This window comes from Selaginella moellendorffii, unplaced genomic scaffold (genome assembly GCF_000143415.4).
Source record: "Selaginella moellendorffii unplaced genomic scaffold, v1.0 SELMOscaffold_36, whole genome shotgun sequence".
Classification (NCBI taxonomy): domain Eukaryota; kingdom Viridiplantae; phylum Streptophyta; class Lycopodiopsida; order Selaginellales; family Selaginellaceae; genus Selaginella; species Selaginella moellendorffii.
The window spans coordinates 730,800-744,983 of record NW_003314297.1 but is presented as its reverse complement, the minus strand read 5'-3'; the positions used below and the strand labels follow the sequence as shown (position 1 = coordinate 744,983).

Below are 14,184 nucleotides of genomic sequence, written 5' to 3'. Positions count from 1 at the left end.
GCCGCGGTGACACTTGGCAGGTGCCCCACACATAGGGCATCTGCCAGGTCAGTGCCACATGTCTCTCTGGCATCTCGCCACGCCAACTCACCTGACACGTCACTTGCCACACATGCTAGGGCTGAGTCAGCAACTATGATATAAAAGTGTAATAAAGCAAACCGGAAAAAAGGAATAGATTATAACTCGCCAAGCAAAAACTAGGGTTCTTCGCGCAGGGGCTCCGATCGATGGCGGCCATGGATCCCGATCAGGTGTCGCGGGCATTCGTGGATCACTACTACAACACATTCGACGCCAACCGCGCCGGGCTCGTCTCGCTCTACCAGGACGCGTCCATGCTCACCTTCGAGGGCCAGCAATTCCAGGGCGCGCCCAACATCGCCAACAAGCTCAATAGCTTGCCCTTCCAGCAGTGCAAGCACAACATCTCCACGGTCGACTGCCAGCCCTCGGGCGCGCACGGAGGTATGCTCGTCTTTGTCAGCGGGATCCTCCAGCTGCCCGGCGAGGAGCACCCCCTCAAATTCAGCCAGGTATGATCCTCCTCCATTCTTTGCTTGGCGCTCAAGAGTTCTTAGATCCCTGCGTGATCCTCCTCGAGCTCGAAGAAGAAAGAGATTCCTGCTTTATGCTAGCAAGTTTCACTTCGTTTCCTTTAGATCTGTTTGATCCCGCCATAGATCTTTCGTTTTCTCTTGGTGCGCTTTTGGTCCCCCCCATCGATCTTTTGCTTGTTGGATTGGATCGAATCAATTTTCTTCGTTTCTACTTGGATTGAATCATTGGAATCGATTTTCTTTGTGGATTTTTTTCTAGATGTTCCATCTCGTTCCCACGGCCGAGGGTTCCCTCTTCGTCCTCAACGACATCTTTCGGCTCAACTATGCTTAGCTCGAACTGGGGAAAATGAAAACAACTGATTGGTGCCTTTTTTTTGTGCTATTGTATTTATCCACATTAAGTATGTATTTACTCAAAAGCCTCCACATTAAGTAAGTCCACGTGGAACCATCCGAACAATTTAGATATTTGACACGTGTCCAAGACAAAGCCCTAAAGTTCCTGTGGACGAAGAAGCACTCGCAAGATCTCCTCGACGTAGCTAGAATGCGGGTGGAGATTTGCGCGGGAGCGATGCATTGGGGCACCGTAGGCGCGAGCGCGCGATAGGGATCTCTGTTTCTAGGGCAGGAGGACCGGAGCGATGGATCATCTCAAGCGCAAGGTCTGTTGGAACACCAAATGCCCCGCGACCAACAGCAGCGTGTGGAAATCCGGATGGGGCTTGCAGTCGGGGAGAATAGCGGATTTGTGCGACTACTGCGGGTGAGTGAATTCACTCTTTTCAAAATGTTTTTGTGAAGATGGACAATTTACGGGTGAAATGCTGCTGGTGTTTCTCACAGGTTGGTGTACGAGCAATCGAGATTCTGCGAGACTTTTCATTCCAGTGATGCGGGATGGAGAACATGTAACAATTGTAAGAAGGTGAGTGTTTGTTTTCTTTCGTCTTTGGATCTAAGTTTTTGATATTGAAATGCAGCCTGTCCACTGTGGATGCATTGCATCAGTGTCTTCTTTTGTTCATCTCGATTTTGGTGGGGTTGAATGCGTGAGCTGCGCGAAAGGATTGACTCCATGCAAGGTATCGTACGACTCAAAGCTTCATTTCTATTATTTCAGCCGTGGGACTTTAGACAGTTGAAGGTCCGGCAAATGTGTCCTCCGAATCCACATCTCTCACAAGAGTCAAGGCCTCGGATCAATCTTCCGAGGATGAACAAGCAGCATCTCTCGCTGGCTCGGTTAAAAGGCAAAAGCTAGAAAGCCCTGAAGAAAAGGAACCGCAGGACGTTCCAGCAATCGACGAGCTCGGAGGATGCCACAAACAGTTGGGCCCGGACGTTGTGACGGACAAGGAAAGGCAGCAGCAAACGCCGGACGGAAGGTATGCTTGCTAGTTCTTTCTTTTTTCTTAGTTTTCTCTCTTCAGAGATTCAGTAGTGTTTCCTGACTTGTGGAAGCTCCACCACCGTCGTACCGTTATTCGAGAAGACCCTCACGGCAAGTGATGCTGGACGAATCGGCCGCTTGGTGCTCCCAAAAGCTTGTGCTGAGGTACTGAAGTTCATACAAACTTACGCAGGGATTTGTGAGGTCTTACGTTTCGTGGTGTTTCCTTTGTCAGGCTTTTTTTCCTCCCATATCTTCGCCCGAGGGAATACCGATCAAAATGAGCGACTCGAAAGGCCAAGAGTGGCAATTCCAGTTTCGGTTCTGGCCAAACAACAGCAGCAGGATGTACGTTTTGGAAGGCATCACTCCTTGCGTCAAAGCATTGCAACTGCAAGCCGGTGATGTAGGTGAGTGACTTATAGCACTCCAAGGCATTGATCTAACGTTGGAAGTTGCAGTTACTTTCAGCCGGATCGATCCTGGAGGCAAGATGGTCATGGGATATCGAAGAAATGCTGTGGTTCTCAAGCCCAAGGTTCTCGGCTGATCCTTCCATGAAGAACGATGCTTACATTCTAATATTTCTAATTGGTTTTCCTCTAGGCGAAAGCTGTTAAAGATTCCACCACAGCGTTTGCTCCAGGCTTTGTTAATAAGAGCTTGGCATCGAGGGAAGGCCCAGTGAGTTTTAGCTCTCCGAGAACTCCGGAGTGTTCCACGGCGAGAAGCGCCTGGGAGGAAGCTCAAGATTGGCTTTCACCACCGCCGGGGATCACTCCCAGCATCATGACGATCGATGGACACAGATTTGAGGAATACGAGGTAAGAGTGACGATCAAATCACAGTTTCTAGATGTTTTTTGATGGCCAGATTTTTTTTTCTCGTTCTTGGTGATATCTAGGAACCTCCTGTGATTGTGAGAAAGGGCTTTGATAGCTCCCCAGCTATTGTGTGAGGAACGAGAGAGAACAATGCAACGTAAAAAACAAAGTTACCCTTGTGGTACGGAAAACCGGGATCCCTTGTGTACGGTCGGGGCTTTCCCCGCGCAAAAGGGTTTTCTCATTTAGCTATGGCGAAGTGAAGAGGACGCTTTAGAGCGCGGGATCGCCTAGGGTTCGTGGAATGGCGTCGAGCAGTAGGCGCAGGCTCAGCAGGGAGGAATTGGAGAAGACGCGGCTGTGGCAGGAGTAAGTGTGATCTCGTCTCTTGGCAGGGCTAGACTGATGCATCCTTGAGGTAGAGTGAACGCGAGCAGCAGCGATGAGGAGGGCTCGGCGCAAGAACCGGCGCAATCCAAGAAGCGGGGAGCTGCGGCGCGGGGAGATGGGCTTCCTCCGGTAGGAATTTCAACATTTTTGGAGATGTCTGAAATCTTTCACAGAAACGTCGCAAGCGGCAAGTGTCTTTGGAGTCCGAGAGTGGGAAAGACAGCAGTTTGGAGCAAGATGATCGAGGAAAAAAGAGGAAGAACAGGCAGTCTGAGGATTCCAGTGATGATCGACAAAGCTTAATAGGTGAGGGTATTGTCTTTTCTTCTGGCCGCGTTGAAGCATTGGCAACTTTTCTCAGACGTGATCAAGCATAATGGGAAGCTTGTTCCTCGAGCTGTGAAGAACTGGATTGATCGCTACGAATCAAGCCAGCGGCCGGCGACATGCGAACTTATTATGTGTATATTTGAGGTTAGCTTTTGTGGGATTTTCATTTGTTCTTGCCACGGTTTTTCCTTACGCTCGTCTATCAAGGCTTGCGGTGCGAAGTACAATATTGACGAAGATTTACTCGACGAAATTAATGTTGATGAGGTTGTTCTCGAGCTTGTTAGTCAGGCTAAAGCGGTACGTGACTGTTTTGTCCAGTTTTTGTTTTCAGTACTCATTGCCTGCGAAATAGGGGGATGTGGAAGATTTTGTTACGTCGAAGCAAAAGGATCTGCGTGGTTTTAAAGACAATCTGACATTATTCTGGGATACCTTCGTTCTAGAATGCCAAAACGGACCACTTTTTGACGAACAACTTATGGAGATGTGCATAAACTTTGTGACGGCGCTCTCATGGCAAGTTAAAAAAAAGTTCTGCTTACTTTCGTTCTCACGTTGGCCTCTTCAGCACCCCGCCTAGGCACTTCCGGCATGTCTCGACGCTCATCGGACTTCAGCTCGCGACATCATTTGTCACCGTTGCAAAGACGCTTTCTCAATCTCGGGAAACGAAACAGCGCCAGCTTATTGCCGAGGAAAAGAAGAAACGGAAGGATGCTGCACGCATCGAGTCGCTCAACAAAGTCCTGTCTCAAACGCACGATAAAATAACAAAAATCGAGGGTATGATCCAGGCCATAATCCGCGGGTACGATCATTTTTCTCTAAGGTTCAATTTTCTGATTATGAATTCCTTCCCAGGCTCTTTATGCATCGGTATCGTGACGTCGACGTAGATTTCAGAGTTGCATGCGTCAAAGCCATTGGTGGATGGGTTATATCATACCCGTCCTACTTCCTCAATGACCTCTATCTAAAGTATATCGGATGGACGCTCAGCGATAAGGTATGAAAAGCTTTCCCGCTTGCATGCCTTCTAACTGTACATTGTGAAGAACGTAGCCGTCCGCAAGAGCTCTATTGAGGCTCTCCGAGCTATCTACGAGATTGATGATAATGTACCTTCTATGGCGCTATTTACACAACGGTTTTCTAATCGAATGATCGAACTAGCGGATGATGTTGATATAAGTGTTGCAGTGAGCGCCATCGGCTTGTTTAAACAGCTGCTAAGGTGCGTTTTGGTTTTGCTGCGATTAATCACTAAGTTGTGCAATGAATCAGGCATCAACTTATCAAAGACGTGAGCCCTCTGTACGATCTTTTGATCGATGAATCGCCTTCGATTCGTCACGCTGTAGGGCAGCTAGTTTATGAGCAGATGATTGCCGTGCCAAACGCAGAAGGTGTGTATTATGCTGTTTAGAGCCACTTAAAACTTTTTTTCTCTACAGAAGGCGAGGACAGCGATAAATCTGATGTCCAGTTAAAGAGATTGCTAACGATCCTGAAAGACTTCGCAAGTGATCCCATTCTAAGCGATTATGTTATCGATGCTGTCTGGGAAGAAATGAAGGCTATGCAGGTTTGTCATTTTCCTTTTCTTCACCACTCCCCTCTAAGCTGTGTGTTGTAGGACTGGAAGTGCCTAATTTCGATGCTACTGGATGACAGTGAGAATCAGGAGCTGACAGATGTTGATATTGCAAGTTTATGCAGGGTTCTTGGTGGTTCTGCAAAGAGATCAGTTGGTGAGAAACTGGTGCCTACCATTGACAGTCGCAAGGCAACACTAACGAAGGCGCAGAAGGTATTTTGTCTATGGTTTGACAGAATTGTTGATTTGCTATCCTGCAGGAGGCTTTTGAGTCCAGTAAGAAGAAATTGACAACGGCAATGATCAAGCCTCATCCGAAGTTGTTAAGGAAATATCTTGCGGACAAATCTAAAGTGTGTTATATCGTTGAGATCATGCAACATATGAATCTTGATCTCTATTCATTAAAGCAGCAAGAACAGGTACATACACAACTGCATGATAGTCTAAATTATTTTGTGTATTGCGATTAGAGCTGCATTTCATCTCTTGAGCTCACAAGGGACGCGTTCTTTAAACATGGGGACCGCAAGACGTTGCAAACATGTGTCAACACTTTAGTCTTTTGCGCTAGTGAGACGAAGGCAGATCTTCAAGATGCTGCTCAACGCGTTTTGAAAGAAACGACTGATGAAGTTATTCGCAAACTGAGATCGGCCATTGAGCACGCGGGGGTAACGTTTTCGATACCGTTGTTTCTGCCTTGTACTGACTCGAGTTCATCAGGAAACTGAAGACGACTATTCTCTTACGGTGAACTTACGACGGTTACAGCATTTGCAGTTGGCAATGCCTATAAATAATGAAGAGCTCTACAAAGATCTACTCACACTTCTGGAAGACTTCAGTGATTTGGAAGACGAGGTATAGTTCCTTTTATTGTTTTCTATCTTACAACCCTACTTGCTTCAGGCTGTGCAATTAGATTTGACAAACATATTTCTGTATGTGATATGGTATCTCAAAAGTATTGACCACGATAATCCAGATGAGAATCAATTAACGAGTCTTATAACCAAGAGATCTACACTTTATAAGCACCTTGAAACTCAGATGGACAATGTTATTTCGAGTTTCAGTGACGGGCAGACCAAGTCCTTGCTAAGTTCTACGGTAGGTCTTGAACCTGACGAATCACTCAGAAGCTAACTCTCACGTGATCCCAGATTTGCACCATTTTCTCGGACCTTTGCAGCCTATTCAGCAAAGAAAAGCTGTCCTCTACGAAAATTGAACGATTGGGGTTTTCTCCCTCTTCAGAGAGGTTGGAGAAGTTTTGGGAGCTGTGCGAACTCAGGCTATCTGTACCTGGTAAAAATATTTAGTGTAGATGGTGATAAACAACTGAATCTTTACTTTCAGATTCAGATGACGACGACATGGAGGTAGAGCGAGAGGAAGAAGCGGATTACTTTAGCCAGAAAGATATCGTTATCACGTCGGCTGCAAAGCTAGTTGCGCATGAAATGATTCCTAAGGTACGTCTCCTTTTGAAAGTTTCAGAGGGACTACAAAGCTTGAAATTTCAGGACTTTATTGGGTCGGAGATCATATCGCACTACGTGCTCCATGGCAAGGGAGTCGAGGAGACCATAAAGCAGCTAATTCTCGTCTTCAAAAAGAATATGAAGTCCCAAGAGCTATGTAGCCTCTATCTAGACGCTATGAAGAAGGTGAGCCAGCTTGTGCAAAGCATGTTGTGACTCTGGAAAAAATTTCAGGCCTACAGCAGACATTTAGAGGACGATGAAGAAGCAAAGCCTAAATCATTTGAGCTTTGTAAGGAGCTAGCGAACCGTCTTTCAGCGACATTTTCCGGTTTCGCCCGTAACATCCACAGGCCAAGCATCTTAAAGCTCGTAAGAAATGGCGTGGAGCATGCGTTTGAAGATACTCCCACGCAGTTGTCATTTCTCGAGGCGTGCGTTTTACCATTCTTACAAAGATTAGCTGCAGCCGACATACGAGATATGTAAGTTCTCTTATATTTCCTTGCGTTGTAAGCCACTCACTTGCGCTTGCAGCATCGAGAACGTGCAAAGCAGGGTAAACGACGACGATGTAGATCAAGATCCGACTGGATGGCGTCCATATCAGACATTCCTGGAGCATCTCCAGGAGAGGGTGTCGAAAACAGAAGCTCCAGGTCAGTAGTGACTTTTTTCTTTCTATTTCATCTGCTTTTGTTTTTTCTTTGTTTTCCAGGAAAGCATGACCAGCCTCCTCGGCCACCTAGAAACGCCAAGACTAACAACAAGAAGAAGCTGTTTGGAGATGAGTCCGAGAGCGACGAGGAGCAACCATCGGAGTCGGAGGACCAGATAGAAGATGACGATGACACTCCTCTCTACCAAGTGCGACAGAAGCTCAAGCAAAAAGGACCAACTACTGTGCTGTCCCCGCCTTCTTCTTCGCAGCACTCAATGAGAACCCGGAAGAAAGCTACGGTGCTCACAGGCACGGAAGAAGACCTTCCGGTGTAAGTAATTCTCATTTTCATTTATGCTGTTCTTCTCACGATGTGGTTTGGGTGTAGGTGAAAGATTGATTTTCATTCCCCTTGTCTCGGCTCAAGACACCGATGTTGTAAAGTAGGTGCTGTTAGTTCTCGCAGATGCAAGCTCTCCAAATCCAAACGAGGAAGATCTCGTTTTGTCAGTCGCGATAACGATCACGGTAAAAATGGCTACATGATTATTGGTCAAGCTCCAGAGACTTAATACTTAGTTTCCAGGGATTTGGAAACTTCGAACTTAAGGCTTGCTGGAGAGTGTTTCTTCGCAGTAGATCAATGGCTTGTTTGCTCGCGACGCAGCGACAAGATTTGTACTGGCTTCCACTCCCGCCTCTCGCGACGTGCTGCTCAAACAGCTCTCTAAAGCTCCCGCCCCTCACCACGCACAGCTTTAGAGGACCGATGGCTCCACTACTCCTCCCGCGCAAGTAAGGATCGTTGAGAGACACGTCCAGGAGCTCACAGCAGTCTTGCAGGGTGCTCGGATCCATGGAGCCGCCGTGGTTGAGCTCCCAGAAGATGGCGTAATGTCCCGGGATGGACGAGAAGTCGGCGTAGCCTGCAAAGTCGTGGAGCTGGCTTGAGCTCCGCAGCAGCAATGAGGCCTTGTGGACTACGGCCTGGAGCTCGAACTCGTCCGTTTTGTCAGTGGCTACGCTCATCACCACGTTTCTCCGGAAAAGAAATCTCAGGCTCGGGCTCGAGTTGAAGAAGCCGGCCACTTGGACGACATCTCCGAGCCTGTATCGATAGAGACCTGTGAACTCCAAGGTCTGACAGGGAGAAAAACGAAGAACTTGGAAGCAAAACGTACCAGATCGAGTTGTCACCACGATCTCATACTTCTCTCCGATCATCACCTCCGTGAGACCAACGGGACGTTGCTCCTCCAGGCCATTCAACTTGGTTTCACCGTCGTGGTAGCTAAGAAACTCGAAGTACGCAAACTCCGGGTTGACGGTGAAAGTGGCTGGCGACGAGGCCGGGCTGAGGTTGATCCCGATCAAGCACTCGGAGCTGAAGTAGTTTCCGCAAACCACCGGAGTTTTTCCAGCAAGAGCTCGCAGCCTCGGGGCGTATGGTGCCATGGCTCCGGTTGTGACAGCTACCACAGACTTCGCGTTGGGCCACAGGCGCTGGACGATCCCGTCCATGCTAAACGATCGAAACTCCCTTCTCAGCTGCTCTGCGAGCTCGGGACTGGGAGGAGCAATGCCGGACATAGCGAGCCGCAAAGTCGGGTCTGTGATCCTCGAGCTCAAGCTTCCAGCCTCGATGTCCTCGAGCAGCTCCGACCAGACTTGCTCCAGCACCCGGAAAGCCTCGGTCAGTGCGAAGGCGAAGGCCGAGATCACGACGGTGACTTCCTCGCGGCGGAGGAGGCCGCAGAGAAGGTGGCAGTAGAGGCACTGGTACATGCTGGTGGACTGGAAGATCTTGTGCGGGGTGACGAAGGATGCGGCTGCTCGCTTGAAGTGAGCGCTGTTGAGACCGCTGGTTGTGACAGTCTCGGCCTTGAAGCCACCTTTCGTGAGGGACTGCTTGCTCGCGAACCAGAATGCCAAGTAAGTTTCGTCCGGATTGATCGTGAACACCCTGTGCCAAGCCAGAGATATCAGTGGTGGATGGAAGAATCGAGAGTTCGACTGGCCTCTTGTGCGCTTGATCCACGGCTTCTTTCGTCACCGGGATGAGTTTGGATCGTCCGGTCGTCGTCCCTGAGCTGAGAAAGAATTTGACAAGGAAGAACGAAACTTTGCGGAAACCACACACCTGATGAAGAACTGTGAGATTGGATCGGAGCAAAGTATTCTTCCAGTGTCGCCGTCCGCAATACGCTTGATGTCCGCTTCGATGTCATTGTACTCTACGAGGGGTAGCTTGTAGAAGCCATCGACGAGGTTGGATTCCTCGTCCAGGCCATGCCGCGTAAGGTACTCGGTCCCGGCGTTCTTCTCCAGGATTTGCTGCAGGAGCTCGCGTTGGATGGCCGCGGCGTTCTTGGTCGCGTGTTCCATGCTCTTGAGACAGATCGAATGCATCGCTGCTTACACCAAAAAAACCAATCACCAAATTCAATGAGACTGGAATCTACGTACAGCCAAGAAAACGCACGAGAAGGCAGGCAAGGAAGAAAAAGAGAGACGAGAGAGCCAACTTTGAGGAAGGAAAGATATGAGGAAGCTCACCACTTTGAAGCGACCAAAATCATGCAAACAGTGGTCGCGGAATCCTCGATGCTCGTCTGGGAAGCATTGTCGTAAAATCCACAGGAGACCCCACACTGCACGGTCGCGTAGAAAAAACGTTGGATATATTAAAATGCTGAAAAGATGATGGATCCAAAACGGAACCAAATCACGGCACCTGGGACAGGAGATCAATGGATTGATCGATTTGATAATGGAGACGCCGAAAGAGAGAGGAATCGAGTGGCAGTATGAAAGCGATCTAGCAAAATTAGGTTCAATCAGAAAGTGAAGGAAGAGTGCATAGTGGGCGACAAGTGCCCGCTCCATCACATGGCTCGGATGCTCCCAGTCGCCTTCAACTAAGTTCCTCCTAAATACATTAGTAATCTCCCTTAAGTTATCTAGCTCTTTAGTGTCAGGCAATGGTTGTTGTGGGTGGGCTTTTGAGACACCAGAAAATTTTTATTCTTTTATTAATGAATATCTCGGAACAAATATGGCAATATGTGATTGCACATGGGAGGAATCTATGCAGCAAGGTATATCATTTATTGGATATAGTGGTTTAGTCATGCCAAACCTAGTGTTTTCGAAAGGCAGATTTTTGAAGACCCCAAACCCAGGTGGCAGGGGAGGAGTAGGCTTTGGCATCAAATCTTGAAAAATATACTTTAAATTCAAACTTTCCAAACATGTTCTAAAATTATTTTTTAGGCCTATACCATTTTTCATGCCATGTATGGAAAAAGCAAGGCTTAAAGTTATCATATAAATTAACTCTCTTTAGTGAATAGCAAAAAGATATCAATGTTTATATATTTGGCATCCTTAACCATAGGCTATCTTTTTATGGTTTGGATGGATATCATGCCACCTCTCTGTGTGGTGGAGGATTCTTTTAATTTATTGCAAGTTTTGTGTAATCTACCCATAAAAATGAAAAAAAGTTTGGATTGATACTATGCCACTTTATACTACTGTTTAATGTTTGTGTAAAAATAAAATTAAATTGAGATATAACTTTTTATCTCTGATAAGATGCATATTCTTCCAGTCAATCTCACCCGCTATTTTCTTTAATCTTCTTTCATAAGCTTTGCGATTTTAAAATGTAACTCTTTTTTGGTATATCTCACAAACAAATGAGACTCCTATATGAGAAATGGAAATTGCACCTCATAGGTGATACAAGTTTATAGTGCATGTATATTTGGTCTCCAAGCCTATTATGCTAAATGAGGGTTTAATATACATTAAAATCCCTTATGAGCATTTACTCTCTACATTTATATAACATATGTCATTGTAGGATGGAATTTGGATATACAATTACTATGAAACCTTGGGGGATAAATAGGAATAAAATAGCTACTAAAGGCTCTTTTATTAAGCAATTGCCCCTTTTCTAATTAAAGGAGAGAGGTAGAGTGTGTTACATGTGGTATTAGAGCAAATGGCATGGGTTTGATTCCTATTTATTAGTGATTACTTAAAATATAATATACATTTGAGTAAAATATATTCTTACTCCTAAATTTGAAATTATATATATTATGTCCTTCCTTTTATGGATGTTCTACAGACAAGGTATCTACTGTGGGATTGTGGTATGGATGGATAATTAGTTACCTCACAACATGGAATAGTTAGTTTACACAATTTATGACTAATTACCTCACAACATGGAACATTTAATCTACACAATGGAATAATTGTTAATCAATAGTCAATGAGGATATAGAGGTGTTAGTTCTCTTGTGGATGCTCTATAGAAGAAAGTATTTATTGTGGGACTGTGGTATGGGTGGGTGATTAGTTACCTTATAACATGGAATAGTTGGTCTACACAATTTACCGTGGGACTATGGTATGGGTGAATGATTAATTATCTCACAATATGGAATAACTAGTTTACACAATATAAGGATTGTTAGTCAATAGTCAATGAGGATATGAAGGTGTTAGTTCCTTTTAGCTCAATAAAGGTTATTAGTCAAGTCAATAAGGACATTGACATCTTTGACGTGACTATAGTGCATATCATCATAGGATAAGATTTAGATATACTATACAATGGAAAGAGTGTTAGTAAATAGTCAATGAGGATATGAAGGTGTTAGTTCCCTTTGGCTCAATAATGGTTATGAAGACATTGACATCTTTAAAGTGAGTGTAGTGCATGTCATCATGGGATAAAATTTAAATATACTACATAATGAAAGGATTGTTAGTCAATAGTCAATAAAGATATAGAAGTGTTAGTTCCCTTTGGCTCAATAGGGGTTATGAAGACATTGACATCTTTGAAGTGAGTGTAGTGCATGTTATTATAAGATGAGATTTAAATATATTATACAATAGAAGGATTGTCAATCAATAGTCAATGAGGATATGGAAGTGTTAATTCCTTTTGGCTTAGTAATCAAGTCAATAAGGACATTGACATCTTTGAAATGTGTGTAGCATATGTCATTATAGGCTGAGATTTTACATAATGAAAGGATTGTTAGTCAATAGTCAATGAGGATATGGAAGTGTTAGTTCTTTTTGGCTTAATAGTTAAGTCAATAAGGACATTGACATCTTTGAAGTGAGTGTAGTGCATGTCATCATGGGATGAGATTTAGATATACTATTACTATGAAACTTTGGGGGGTGAATTTAGTGCATGTCATCATAAGATGAGATTTAGATATACTATCACCGTGGAACCTTGGGGGATAAATAGGGATAAAATAACCATTAAAAGCTTTCTTATCAAACAATTACCCCTTTTTTAGTTAACTTAAGGGGAGAAAGATAGGGTATATGTTGTGAATGTGATTTCAGGTATCGAAAGTTACCTTTTAGTTAATTCTTTCAGATATTCTTTCAGATATTCTTTCCTTACTGCCATGACAACAAAAGGTCGGTATTGTTGAATTCTTTATTAGTTTCCACCTAAACTAGTTTAGAAACTAGTCTTCGTATGTGCACTTGACCAAATTAACATAAAGGCGGAATTCCTAAATGCTATTACTTAAGCATACTTGACTTGGTTAGAGAAACTTATTTGTTGGCTTACACTTGCTAGTGTTGAGAATCCCTGCGATATTGAGCTTGATCCCTTAATATTCGCTAAATGATAGCTTACCGTGTCTACCAAACACCCTCGCTATCATGCACTTTGTGTTAGTACCATTCAGTCCCAAATGCTATTTATAGAAAGTGTCTAAATTTGCTCATTTGGCATATTTACAAAATGTAGAGATTATCCTAAACACAATGGTGTTCATTTTGTGTCTAAATTCGCAATCTAAAGACATTCCATATTTAATAAGTTTCAAGTTTGTCCTAGAGACTAACTCTCAATACTAAAGGTGGTTTGGGGTGAAAGCCCAAAGGGTGGGGGGATATAAGGGGTTTCAAATGTATAGTAGGGATAATGGGTAAATTAGGTATGGCCAATTAACATAAGGCATAGTTTAGCTCTTGCTTGCATGTTTATCTTTGTTTTGTGTTTGGCTTGGGTCTAAACCCAAGTTCCATTCTATGCTAGTTGGTGGAGTACCCATATCTTTATTTTAGGCCACCGGTATAGTAAAATAGCACCACACTTTGTTTGGCTTCGTTTTGCATGCTAATCTTGGCATTAAGATGTTAGATACTTTAAGATTGTTCCAAGTCACTTCATGTTTTTGTTTTTTCGTTCCTTGGGTTGTATGCTTGAGAGTCATTCTGTGCTCCAGTGCCAGTACTCTTGAACTCTATGCTTGGGAATTTGGCACCATCTCTTCGTTCAATAGCCCAAGGCCCTGAAATTTGGGTTTTGCACCACTATCCTTTGGACATGTGGCATGTAACACGTGGCATATAAAGGGTTTAGGTTCCGCTTCATGGTTATCTTATGATAAATCATCATAGGATAAAAGGTAAAAACCATGTGCACTACAATGCACTACAATTTAGCTCTTGCAAACAAAATAATGTTAGCAAAGTATAGCATAATTTTGGCATACTACTGGCTTAATGTGAGAAAGTGGGTACCCCACCATCTAGAATTTGGGTTAAACCCAAGCTCAAAGAGTGATATAGTCTAGTAGAAGCCAAATTAATATTTCAAGTGGTTAGCAATGCTTTTGGCCACTATCCCTACTATACATTTAGAACCTGCCCCCCCCCCCCCCCAAAGTCAAAGAATTGGAAAATACTCAAAAAACAATTAGTGATATAATATATATTTATCTTAGTATAATTAGGTTTATTTAAATTACTAAATTAAATTACTGTTATATAATATATAGAGTTTCCTTATTTACTAAAATTTTAAACATAGGTTATATTAAGCTTATTTTACTTAGATTAAATAAATAAAAATTCTAAAAAACATTTCAATT

At 44.2% G+C, this 14,184-nt stretch overlaps 4 protein-coding genes and 1 pseudogene across 7 annotated transcripts in view; 3 read left to right on the top strand and 2 right to left on the bottom strand.

Annotated features, from left to right (window-relative positions):
* The window catches only part of LOC112349129 (oleosin 16 kDa-like), an 879-nt gene extending 806 nt beyond the window's left edge, over positions 1-73 (bottom strand). Inside the window, exon 1 of the mRNA XM_024682920.1 lies at positions 25-73. Coding sequence (XP_024538688.1) covers positions 25-73 — 49 coding nt within the window. The remainder of the gene's footprint in view (positions 1-24) is intronic.
* A 111-nt stretch (positions 74-184) lies between these two features.
* LOC9653222 (nuclear transport factor 2B) lies at positions 185-989 on the top strand. The gene is made up of 2 exons (XM_002978160.2): positions 185-536; positions 820-989. The coding sequence occupies exons 1-2, from the start codon at positions 231-233 to the stop codon at positions 892-894; spliced, it is 381 nt and encodes a 126-aa protein (XP_002978206.1). The 5' UTR covers positions 185-230; the 3' UTR covers positions 895-989.
* Positions 990-1,057: 68 nt separating this feature from the next.
* LOC9653221 (B3 domain-containing transcription repressor VAL2) lies at positions 1,058-2,965 on the top strand. Its single transcript, XM_002978159.2, has 9 exons — positions 1,058-1,329; positions 1,410-1,491; positions 1,547-1,648; positions 1,701-1,951; positions 2,028-2,121; positions 2,192-2,366; positions 2,418-2,494; positions 2,563-2,781; positions 2,862-2,965. The coding sequence occupies exons 1-9, from the start codon at positions 1,208-1,210 to the stop codon at positions 2,913-2,915; spliced, it is 1,176 nt and encodes a 391-aa protein (XP_002978205.2). The 5' UTR covers positions 1,058-1,207; the 3' UTR covers positions 2,916-2,965.
* Positions 2,966-2,980: 15 nt separating this feature from the next.
* LOC9658142 (sister-chromatid cohesion protein 3) lies at positions 2,981-7,928 on the top strand. 4 transcript variants are annotated; one of them, XR_002993298.1, is made up of 24 exons: positions 2,981-3,150; positions 3,204-3,300; positions 3,345-3,477; positions 3,533-3,645; positions 3,709-3,801; positions 3,857-4,020; positions 4,073-4,312; positions 4,366-4,510; positions 4,560-4,738; positions 4,789-4,910; positions 4,959-5,089; positions 5,141-5,314; positions 5,362-5,523; positions 5,575-5,775; positions 5,828-5,965; positions 6,014-6,214; positions 6,268-6,412; positions 6,464-6,579; positions 6,631-6,774; positions 6,823-7,073; positions 7,126-7,247; positions 7,307-7,580; positions 7,638-7,777; positions 7,836-7,928. XR_002993298.1 is itself a non-coding variant. In XM_024683044.1 (23 exons), exons 1-23 carry the CDS (start codon positions 3,086-3,088, stop codon positions 7,639-7,641), a joined length of 3,411 nt encoding a protein of 1,136 aa, XP_024538812.1. In that variant the 5' UTR covers positions 2,981-3,085; the 3' UTR covers positions 7,642-7,806. The 4 variants fall into 4 exon arrangements, 3 of the variants coding, with proteins under 3 accessions (XP_024538812.1, XP_024538813.1, XP_024538811.1); XM_024683044.1 differs by lacking the exon at positions 7,836-7,928 and having other exon boundaries at positions 4,962-5,089; positions 7,638-7,806; XM_024683045.1 differs by lacking the exon at positions 7,836-7,928 and having other exon boundaries at positions 6,470-6,579; positions 7,638-7,806.
* Positions 7,732-10,195, bottom strand: LOC9653220 (annotated as a pseudogene).
* Positions 10,196-14,184: the final 3,989 nt, after the last annotated feature.